General features: G+C 44.8%; 1 protein-coding gene across 2 annotated transcripts in view; it reads left to right on the forward strand.

The window, feature by feature from the left end:
- The window catches only part of scube1 (signal peptide, CUB domain, EGF-like 1), a gene marked incomplete in the record, with an annotated part of 93,413 nt that overhangs the window by 73,681 nt on the left and 7,985 nt on the right, over positions 1–11,747 (forward strand). For both annotated transcript variants that reach the window (XM_048267913.1, XM_048267914.1), the window contains 5 exon segments: positions 4,967–5,089; positions 7,720–7,836; positions 8,084–8,206; positions 8,398–8,517; positions 11,271–11,369. In XM_048267913.1, coding sequence (XP_048123870.1) covers positions 4,967–5,089; positions 7,720–7,836; positions 8,084–8,206; positions 8,398–8,517; positions 11,271–11,369 — 582 coding nt within the window.

Genomic DNA, 11,747 nt, shown 5'->3' on the forward strand with positions numbered 1-11,747 from the left:
GGAGGGAGGGAGAGAGAGAGAGAAAGGGGGAGAAGACAGAGGGAGGGAGAGAGGCGAAAGACAGAGAGAGGGAGAAGAAATGGTGAACATTTTCCAGATGTTTGATTAGAAGGTGCTTGTATTTCTGTGTCATTGGGGGCTGATGAGTTATGTGGATGCAAGCACGTCTGTGCACATGTTTGGATGTTTGGGTGTGTAGGTGTGTGTGTGTGTGAGTGTGTGTGTGTGCGATTGTGTCTGCATGTCTGCAAGTGTGTGTGTGTTCTCTGTGCATTTGTGTATGTCTGTGTGTTTGTGTGTGTGTCAAAGAGATAGAAAAACAGTGTGTGTGTGTGTGTGTGTGTGTGTGTGTGTGTGTGTGTGTGTGTGCATGTGTGTGTGATTGTGTCTACATGCCTGCAAGTGTGTGTATGTGTGTGTTGTTGGTCTGGTGGACTGGTACCTTAGACACGTTCCCACTGGCCTGCATTCTTTTGGGCTTGTGGGTAAAGTGGAGGAATGAAAAAGGCAGAAATAGCTGGCACCGTCTTAGTGTCAGTGAACAGGAGAACAAGAAAATGAAGAAATCACTCAGGGACCAAACAAAAAAAAACAAAAACAAAACAACAATGTCCTTTTGAATAAGCAAATAATGGCTACAGATAAATACAGTACTAACAGCACAAAAATAGATGAAGCCTAATAAATGAAATATGTATGACTATGAAAACTGGAGCTTTGTTCTTGTAAGTCGAGCAGTGGTAAAAGTTTAGCATTCCCTGGAAAGGCCAGCCTGACTTTATCGCACTAAGACTAAGAGAGTGGGGGTTTTGTGTGTGTGTGTGTGTGTGTGTGAGAGAGGGGGGATTAAGCTTACACTAGAGACAAATTCCATCCACCGGTCTCTCAACTCACCCGTTGCTCTCCAAGACAGCAGACACACACACACACATACACACTTGTGTAAAAAGAAAAGAGCGAAAAGTGTGAATGCTTTGCAAGATCGGCTGCATTAACACGTCAAGTCCAATGATCCACACAATAACACTTCGCTTGCCATCACCTTATATGACTTCTGCACAGGCCTGAGCCCATGAGGCCGAGCAGCTTGTTGTTCCGCAGACGGCAGGGGTGGATCTTGGCTGCGGCGCTGCGCACCCAGGTTGCTGTTATTGCATGGCAAAGTTCTTATACCAACAAAGCAAACACAAGTGCCTTGTAAATCTGGGCAAAACACGCGGCGGCCCGCGGACAGATATTTCAGCGGGATTAGCATCCCGAGCTCGGCGCCAAAGAGAGAGGGAGAGAGGAGGGGGCTGCTTTTTTGGTGCGAGCCCGCGTCCCCCGGCACCTTGGCCGGTAATTATTTGAACAGGTTGGTGTCCATAGAAAGCAGCTGCTTATAATTGCTTTTTTTTTTGTCTCTGTTCGCTCTGTGTTGTTTTCGTTAAAGAGGAAAAAGAAAGGGCCACACATTTCTGAGTGTTACGGCCAGAAATTCAGATGCCCAAAAGTCATCAGACGTTTTTAAAAAGGCTACTCCTGCAGCTCGCCAGATTCATACGGCTGTTTCTTTCTGCCTTTCGTTTGCGTTCTCTTTTTCCTTTATTCTTTTTCCTTTTCTTTGCATCTTTTCTCTTCTTGGCTATACGATTCCCTGCCATAAATCAATATCAATATATTCACTTTCTGGAGAGTTAATGATGTGTTAACAAGACACAGACCCAAACAAGGTTATTGTGTGTGTGTGTGTGTGTGTGTGTGTGTGTGTCTGTGTGTCTGTGTGTGTGTGTGTGTGTGTGTGTGTGTGTGTGTGTGTGTGCAGTAATTTGCACTCAACTTAATATATCAATATGCAGTTTTAATTTTATTCACTGAAAGCCAAACGGTATTTATTTTGTCTCATTAGGTCCCTCTCTCTCTATTTTTCTCTCATTCTCTCACTTGTTTTCTCTTTCTTTCTGTCCTTGTGGAATCCCATTTTTATCATTTCAAGATGTCTAAATGCTTAATGTATTTATTTAAGCTCAAAGCTGATTTAAGGTCCATTAAAGCTAATTACATAGCACATTATTAGCCCCATGACTCTCAGAGTGGATGATATGGAGCCAGAGTGGAGGGAGAGAGAGAGAGACGGAGGGAGAGAGAGTTTGTGTGTGAGAGAGGGAGAGAGAATACAAATGGCGTAGTTCAGTCAAAATGAGGAGAGAGTGGCAAATAAATAGATAGGTAGAGCCTTGTAATTGTTCAGCTTTTTAAAAATATACACATGCTCTGCTCTGCTCTGAAAAAAATACAACTTACTAATCATTGCAGTATCCCATTTCTTGATCTCAGTCCACAGTCTTTGTGGGTAGGAGTGTGGAGTTACAGTACATCTATTGGAGATCATCATCTTGCAAAGACGTAAGGGGAGAGGAAGTGAAATATTTACTCTGAGGAGGTAACTCAGTTCCCTAAGGGTGTGAGGAAAAGAGTCTGACCCTAAAAAGAGACACACCATCTCCCTCATTCATTCACAGAGAGAGAGAGAGACAGACAAACAGAAGGGTCTTTGACTTGCTTTTATCAGCTTTTGTCAGTTTTTGAAAATCACCAAGTGAAATATGACTGAGGCGACCAAGCTGCCTCAAAAGTTCCGTTCAACCCCCCAGTCGCCCCTCCCCACCCCACTCACTCCATCCACCCTGCCCCCCTTTAAGTTCAAACGAGGCTGTGCAAGTATGCTATCCATCTCTCGCACACTACCTGCCCGCCATTAACCCCATTCACTGCTTACTTTAGCGTGATGAATGTTAGTGCTAGCTAGCGGAGGCTAATGTTAGTTGGCTGATACTGTTCTCAGAGCAGGACTCCCCCACTGCCCAACCATAGAGCTACTGAGGGTGAGGGTGGTTCAGCTGATCTAAGCTGGAGGTTGCATGCTGATCTGAGGTCAGTGGTGATGTCCCAGAGCAGACCTGCTGGGCTGGGCTGGCAGGGTTCCCAGGCTGTTTTCTGCTTGGCTTCCTCCGCGGGTTCAGAGGCTTTGGCGCTAATCTGCAGTGGTTTTCATCACTTAGAACACCAATCAAAAAGGGCTTAGCTGGTGTAATCTTCCATGCTATTGTCCCCCTTCTCCTCCTCCAACTCTACCTCTCTCTCTCTTTCTTTCTCGCCACTCTCTCTTTCTCTTATCATTTCTCTCTCTCTCTCTCCCTCAGGTTTTGTCCTCTGTCACTCTCATTCTTTTTCTGACACAGCAGATGCTGCAGACATTGTGACCCTCAACACACACACACACACACACACACACACACACACACACACACACACGGACTCTTTGTCTTGTTGTGTTTTGGTGTGTGCAGGAGGGATTGAGTGAAGATGTTGCGTGAAACAGGCTTAAGGCTGGCAGACGTTTCTCTCCCTGGAGGCACTGTGTGTGTGTGTGTGTGTGTGTGTGTGTGTGTGTGTGTGTGTGTGTGTGTGTGTGTGTGTGTGTGTGTGTGTGTGTGTGTGTGTGTGATAGATGAAGTTATAAGCATTTCCATTTTCTCTTTTTCTACCACATACATTCAAATTACTGTTTACTGAAGTTTTCTCCCTGGAGGCACTGTGTGTGTGTGTGTGTGTGTGTGTGTGTGTGTGTGTGTGTGTGTGTGTGTGTGTGTGTGTGTGTGTGAGAGAGAGAGAGTGTGTGTGTACAGTATGTGTGTGTGTTCTGCTCTAGCATTGTGCTTCATTATTTCCAGGTAAGTGGCATGTTATGGGATAAGACCTAGTTGTATGGTGGCCTTGGCTGGGATTGAATGATGCTGAATAGGGCTGATGACCCTAATGACACACACACACACACACACACACACACACACACACACACACACACACACACACACACACACAGCCTCTGCTTATGTGCTTACAATGGGGAGGAAGCAAGGCATCATGAAGGACTAACCAAGACAATGCCAGGGGGAAAAAAGAATGATAAAAGATAGAAAGCAATGAATGAATGATGGAATGAATAGAGAAATGAAAGAGTGCTGATTTGGGGAGCGAAAGCCAAGCTGTAAGTGCATGCTTTTATTCAATGGAAGTGTGGGTGCATGAAACGAGGGATAGAGAGGGATGGGCGAAAGAGAACATAAGAGAATCTGTTGACATGTACAAGTTTGTGGTCCAATCACAGAGTGTATACAGAGTGTACACAGCAGGCAGAAGTAGATGAATGGTAAAGTGAATGAATATATGGCGAATAGAAATGAGTTTAATTCTGTGTTCTATCACTGTTTGGGATTCCTGGCTCAAAAAGGCAAATAGCAGCAGTTGATTGTGTACGCTAGTTTGGTTGATTGTCTGTTCTTTGTGTTCATGTATGTTAAGGGTGGGTGTGTTGCGTGTTTGTATATATGTGTGTGTGTGTGTGTGTGTGTATGTATGTGTGCGTGCACACATGTGTGTGTGAGTGTGTTTGTGTGCGTGTGCGTGACTAGCTGTGACATTCCATGTTGGCAAGACCTCCTGTGGTCAGAGCATTGTGGAAACTTTCTTTACAACCACAGTTCAGTGTTAATGTTGAACTTTAGCCGAGCCAAGACGTGTTTGTTTCCTCAGTACAAATAACAATGCAGCAAACTCCATCCCTTTCTCCCTTCGTTCTCTCACCCTCTCTCTATCTGTCCATCTTGCTCAGAGCCAATGTATGTTTGTTCCCATTACAGAAATAACAACAGAGGAAACCCCAGGCTTTTAAAACACAAACACACACACACACACACACACACACACACACACACACACACACACACACACACACACACACACAAACACACACACATTCATACAAGCACACACACACACAAGCACACAAATCCCTTGCATAAACCGCATGAACTGCTCAAACACTGCTTTGAGCTTCGAATGCAATTAATAACTGACAGTACAGTACTTGAAATGATTTCCTCTGTTTCTCCCTCTCTCTCTCTCTCTCTTTCTATTTCTGCAGACATCGATGAGTGTCTGGAGAATAACGGTGGCTGCGATCACTTCTGCCGTAACACGGTGGGCAGCTTTGAGTGCAGCTGCCAGAAGGGCCATAAACTCCTGACCAACGAGCGCACCTGCCAGGGTGAGTGATGGACACTTGTCCGTCTGTATTCTGTCGTCCGTCTCATGTTTCACTCTCTGTCTCTTCCTCTTATTCTCTCTATCTCTCCATGCAGGGGCACTGCTGAAAGTGTGGACCCTATGAAAGACTGTAATAGTTACTCTGTGTTAACACAGACAGTAATTGTATAATAATAATCGTTCCAATAACCCTTGGAATCGTCCTATCCTTCCGCCACTTTACAGCGTCTTCACCTCTATGCTTTTCTATCATGCATCATCTTTTCTCTTGTCTTACTCTAACTGCCGCACTTATGACATTTAAACCGATATTATAAATATCCGATTGTCACTGACAAAAAGCCACAAGTACAATTAGATACACTCTAATGGAATTGTTCAAACTTTCAAGAACAACGGATTTCATATATACCCAGGAGAGGTGTAAAATTCCCAGTGCTGTAGGTAGGGGATGTTCTACAGCGACCAATCAACAACCAAGCCCATTTACCAACAAAAACAAAAGCACTAACAAAAGCACCCTTCATGGCCAAAAAACATCACCACCAGAACAACCTGGGAGAGCATTCACTGGGGCTTATCAAGCAGGAAGAGCACTGCAAAAACTGCTTATCTAATAAAATCTAACCACGTGTTACTTATATCAAGATCAAAAAATCTAGCTTTTATTGTTTTTAGTATGAAGAGACTTAACCTCACGCTTTCTCGTAAAATCATTTGACTTAATTTAAGAAGAGTTTGACTTATTTTAGGACGTCTCATCCTGAAAACAAGCAAATTTGTCTGCCAGTGTGTTAAGCAATGTTGTCTTAAAAACAAGCAAATCTGTCTTGATAAGACTCCTTAAAATAAACTTAAGAAGTTTTCTTAAATTAAGTCAAAATGACCGAGAGAGTGCTAGGTAAGTCTTTTCATACTAAAACCAATACCAAATAGATTTTTTGACCTTAATATAAGATTAATAACACTTGGCTAGATTTCATTTTTTCAGTGAAGGGGATAAACAAGCTAAAGATGTCAACCCTAGCTTTACTGTTTTCCCTAGTGTCTGATGTGATGCCGTCCCCCTGCTTGGCAGGCTGCGTGGCACATGTCTTTAGTGTGAGCAGTGGTGGCACTTCACCCTGCGGTGGCTTTCATGCCAGTCTGAGCTGTGCTGTGATGTGGTGACGGAGCCCTCCGTGGCGTCCAGGATGAAGGCAGATTCCTGCAAACATGTCCCAGCAGGCCCCCCCCCCCCCCCCCCCCCAACACAAATGATTTTTATTTTATTAAGTACACCCAGCTGCCAGTGCTTTTGTCCGCCCGAACATAAATGCCACACAGCTGTGTTTGTGTATCCGGGCATGTTTGTGGGCGTACCTGCTCGTGTTGGCAGAGGTTTGGTTGTGCCAATCCAGCGCTGCCCCCCTCATTAGGTGGAATGGGTAAACACCAGCCATGGCAGAGTACAGTATACTGAACAATACACTAGACAGGGCAACAAATATACAAATAGAAAAACCACTGGGGATAAATATATACGTATATATATATATATATATATATATATATATATATATATATATATATATATATATATACACACAGACAGAGAGAGAGAGAGAGAGAGGAACAAGAAGAAAGAGGAAGCAACAGCAGTGGTGTGACTGTGTGCTGTATTTGTGTTTATTGTGTTATTGGTTTGTTTGTTTGTGTGTGTGTGTGTGTGTGTGTGTGTGTGGGGTCATTTAGGTATCCAGGTGATAATACTTAGAAGTATGTAATTTGAAAACACTTGGCTAAAAGGAATACAAATTGACAAAACGTTTCGGTGTTCATCCGACCACCATCATCAGTACAAATGAGCGCAACAGGAATAGTGTGTTTGTGTGTGTGTGTGTGTGTGTATAGGTGTGTGCATGTGTGTACATGGTTAAAAGTGAAGCATACACAACATCCTACATCTCCGTTCTACATCTCTGGTAAGCTCCTCTCTGAGTGTCAGGGATCAGACACCCCTAAGAACCGTTGCTCCTTCAGGCTCTTTCTCTTGGAATCAGACCTCCACCTGTCACCTCTCTCTCTCTCTCTCTCTCTCTCTCTCTCTCTCTGCCAGTATCTCCTCCCTCCACCCATTCCATTCTCTTTCTCTCTCTCTGCTCCTCCTCTCTCTGGGCCCAGGTGCTTGGCATCGTCCCTGCCGGGATAAAACATCAAATACCCCCAGTGATTGCGCAGCTTTGTGTGTGAGTGTCTGAGTGTGTGAGTGTGCTTGTGTCTCTTGTCAGCAAGAGGTGGTCCAAATATCCTCTTGGATTACACTTCCCTGCATATCCATTTTCTTGTCTTTGAGTGAGTAAGTGAGTGAGTGAGTGATTGAGTGAGTGAGTGAGTGAGAGAGAGAGAAAATAGAATTATTAAGTGAATGAGCGAGTGAGTGAGTGATGTAAGTGAGTGAGTGAGTGAGTGAATGAGTGAGTGAGAGAATAGAATTATTAAGTGAATGAGTGACTAAACTATGAGTGAGTGAGTGAGTGAGTGAAAGTGAATGAATGTTGTATTTTAAGACATATGAGGTCAATGTATCCGCTAAATGAATAATTGAAAAGCTAACCGAGTGGACTGATGCAGTGTTTCTCTTGTGCGCAGACATCGATGAGTGCTCCTTTGAGAGGGCATGTGACCACACCTGTATCAACTACCCTGGCAGCTTTGAATGCTTGTGTCACAAAGGCTACACTCTGTATGGTCTCACACACTGTGGAGGTAAGCTTCATCACACACACACACACACACACACACACACACACACACACACACACACACACACACACACATGTACAAGCACAACACGAGAGGAGAAATAAATGAGAGAGAGACAGAGGACTGAAAAGCAAGAGAAATAACACTGAAATAATGAATTAGTCAGCTAGCTCAGACATGCTGATACAGAAGTGTGTGTGTGTGTGTGTGTGTGTGTGTGTGTGTGTGTGTGTGTGTGTTTCACTTTAAGATATTGATGAGTGCAGCATCAACAACGGGAGCTGTGAGTACGGCTGCGTCAACACACAGGGCGGCTACGAGTGTGTGTGTCCACCTGGCAAGAAACTCCACTGGAACAAGAAAGACTGTGTCGGTATGCCCCCAAACCCACCCCTCTGTGTCTGTTAAGATGAGGATAAACTATTGCTATACATGCATATGTGTATCTGTCGGTGTAAAAGTATATTATATTTGCAGTTTGAGTAGGTGTGTGTGTGTGTGTGTGTGTGTGTGTGTGTGTGTGTGTGTGTGTGTCATGGTAACACTCCCATGCTTCTCTCTCAGAGGCGGTGAAGTGTCTGCCCAATGGGAAGCCGGCGCCACGGGCCCAACTCAGCTGCACCAAGAGCGGAGGGGTGGAGGCCTGCTCCCTGTCCTGCCCCTCCAACGCTCTCTTCCTCGCAGGTCAGTGTCCCTCTTTCTCTCTCACACCTTCTCTTTCTGTCTTTCTCGCTCTTTCTCTCTCTTTTATTCTCTCTCTCCCTCTCTCTCTCTTTCTCTCTATCTCTCTCTTTCATTCTTTCTCTCCCTCTCCATTCCTCTCTCTCTCTCATTCACTCTCTCTCTCTCACACACACACACACACACACACACACACACACACACACACACACATACACACACACTCATTTGGCGCTCATTTGTTGTACAGAACCTCTGTGGTTCTTAAACTGGTTGCCTTTATCTTTGCAGTTAGGCACACCAGTACCTAGGCATGTCAATCAAGCTTCAATCTATACCTGTTGAGGTAACCAAGGACTAGGACCAGAAGATTCCATGTGAACAATTCAGAGATGTTCCCTCTTTATGCTATGCTGACCTCTAGTGTTCAATTCCTTCCATCACACATTAGTATATCTGACGGATAGACACACTGCATGAACTCTCAATCTGTCCCTGCTCCATCCCTAGAGTGGCCTTGATTAGCCTCGGAGCAAACAGGCACATTTGCTGACCTACCCCTTAATCTATCAATCTTTCTCATCTCTTCCTCTCTCTCCCTTTCCCTCACCCCCCCCCCTCTCTCTCTCAATTTTCAAATTCAAATTCAAAGGAGCTTTATTAGCATGACTGTTTGGATACAGTGTTGCCAAAGCCAGTGTTACAGATAACACAGTAGAATAACAAAAGAAAGAAAATAGACATACAGCAATGCGGGTATAACATGTGAACATAGAATAAATAATAGCATTTGTGTGTGTGTGTGTGTGTGTGTGTGTGTGTGTGTGTGTGTGTGTGTGTGTGTGTGTGTGTGTGTTCGTGCGTGTGTAGGTCTGTGTATACATATATACAGTACATGTACACACATACAGTACTGTATATATACATACACACACATCTGTACACAGGAACATGTATGTGTCTGTTAACACAGTCTGTTAACAATAGCAAGAGTAATAATAGGATGGTGTGTGTGTGTGTGTGTGTGTGTGTGTGTGTGTGTGTGTGTGTGCATGTGTTTGTGTGTGTGTGATGTGTATGTACATGTTTCAGGTTGAGTCCCTCAGATCCTCACATTTCAAAATAAATTGTGCTGCTAGGGCAGCAGAGGGCCCTCTCTCTCTCTCTCTCTGTCTTTGGGGTGCAGCCGTGGCCTACTGGTTAGCGCTTCAGACTTGTAACCGGAGGGTTGCCGGTTTTAACCCCAACCAGTAGGCAAGGCTGAAGTGCCCTTGAGCAAGGCACCTAACCCCTCACTGCTCCCCGAGCGCCGCTGTTGTTGCAGGCTGCTCACTGCACCAGGATTAGTGTGTGCTTCACCTCACTGTGTGTTCACTGTGTGCTGAGTGTCTTTCACTAATTCACGGATTGGGATAAATGCAGAGACCAAATTTCCCTCACGGGATCAAAAGAGTATATATACTTTTACTTATACTTACTTTTTCTTTCACCACCTCTCTCTCTCCAACTCACCTCTCTCTTTCTCTCCTGCACCTCTCTCCTCTCTCTCTCTCTCTCTCTCTCTCCTCTCTCTCTCTCTCTCTCTCTCTCTCTCGCTACAGAGGATCACTGCCCTTCTTCTGACCTCTGTGCGGGTCGCTTATGAAATGGGGTCGCCCTCCTCGGCCCATTAGCGTCGACAAAGCGTCTCTCGTACACGCTCAAAACGAAGAGTAACATCTCGAGAGCGCTTGCATTCCTCGGCCGCTTCCACCCGCGTATCCGTGGTGCTTTTTAAATAAACGCTCCGGCGAGTTTGAGTTGGCTGGCGGCAGGGCAGAGCTTGACGGATGGCCCTTACACCAGAAGTGAAATATTTGCTTTTATATCCCCCCTTTTTTTACGGAGCGAGAGAGAAGGGAGAGGAAGAAGAAAAAAACTAAGAGAGATTGAGAGCCGTCGCGAGTCCAACAGCCGTCACATTTAATCATCTTGCGTTTTATGAACTTGGTGTTCCTCATCTTTCTTCACTCCTCCACTTTGTGTGTGTGTGTGTGTGTGTGTAAAAAAGGAAGTCAATAGGTGTGTAAATTGCGGTGGTTATGTAAATAGTTCAACTTGGGTCATGAACAGCATTTGTTGAATAGTGACTGGTGGTATTTCGATACCAATATATGTGTTCAACCATAAGGAGCTGATGTTCGTGTCTAGATGAGTTTTCTTGATATTGTGTGTGTGTGAGTGTGTGTGTGTGTGTGTGTGTGTGTGTGTGTGTACGTGTGTACATCTGGGTCTCACTGGGTTCATTTGTTGAATAGTTAAGTCATATAAAACCACTTTTAATCCCACAATCCCCTGAAGTCTACAGCTACAAGCCAACAGAAATGTTCAGTCTGCCATTAGGCCATTTGTAGCCGGTAAGCCTGGTCCAATGACTCTCCAGACAGCTGAACGGTGTTCTGTCATTCTGACAATAACACCCACACACCTTCACACACACACACACACACAGAGATGCACACACACACACACACACACACACACACACACACACACACACACTCATGCACTCAAAAATACCCATATTAAATGCTAAGTAAACATTTTACCCTTTTACAGGTAAAATGAGCCTGTGATATCTGTCAGTTCTTCTGGAGGAGATGGTTAATGTGGTGTCAGCTGGTACTGCTATGCAATGACTCTAACTAGTGTGTTTGTGTCTGTGTCTGTGTGTGTGTGTGTGTGTGTGTGTGTATGTTTGTGTGTTTGTTGTACAGACTCTGAAAACAGCTATACTCTGAGCTGTGGGGTACCTGTTCAGCCAGGAAAGGCACCACAGAAGAGGAATGCCACTACCTCACTGCAGACCTGCGCAGGTACTCTCTCTCTCTCTCTCTCTCTCTCTCACACACACACACACACACACACACACACACACACACACACACACACACACACACACACACACATACACATGCACTCACACACACACACACACACACACACACACATACACACATACACATGCACTCACACACACACACATGCACTCACACACAGACTCACACATACACATGCACTCACACACACACACATGCACTCACACACATACACACACACATATACACACACACACACTCACACCCGCACTTACACGCACTCACATACACACACACACACACACACACACACACACACACACACACACACACACACACACACAGAACCTAGCGTAGAGACATGGCCAGACAGCT

This window comes from Alosa alosa, chromosome 17 (assembly GCF_017589495.1).
Source record: "Alosa alosa isolate M-15738 ecotype Scorff River chromosome 17, AALO_Geno_1.1, whole genome shotgun sequence".
In the NCBI taxonomy this organism is placed as follows: Eukaryota; Metazoa; Chordata; class Actinopteri; order Clupeiformes; family Clupeidae; genus Alosa; species Alosa alosa.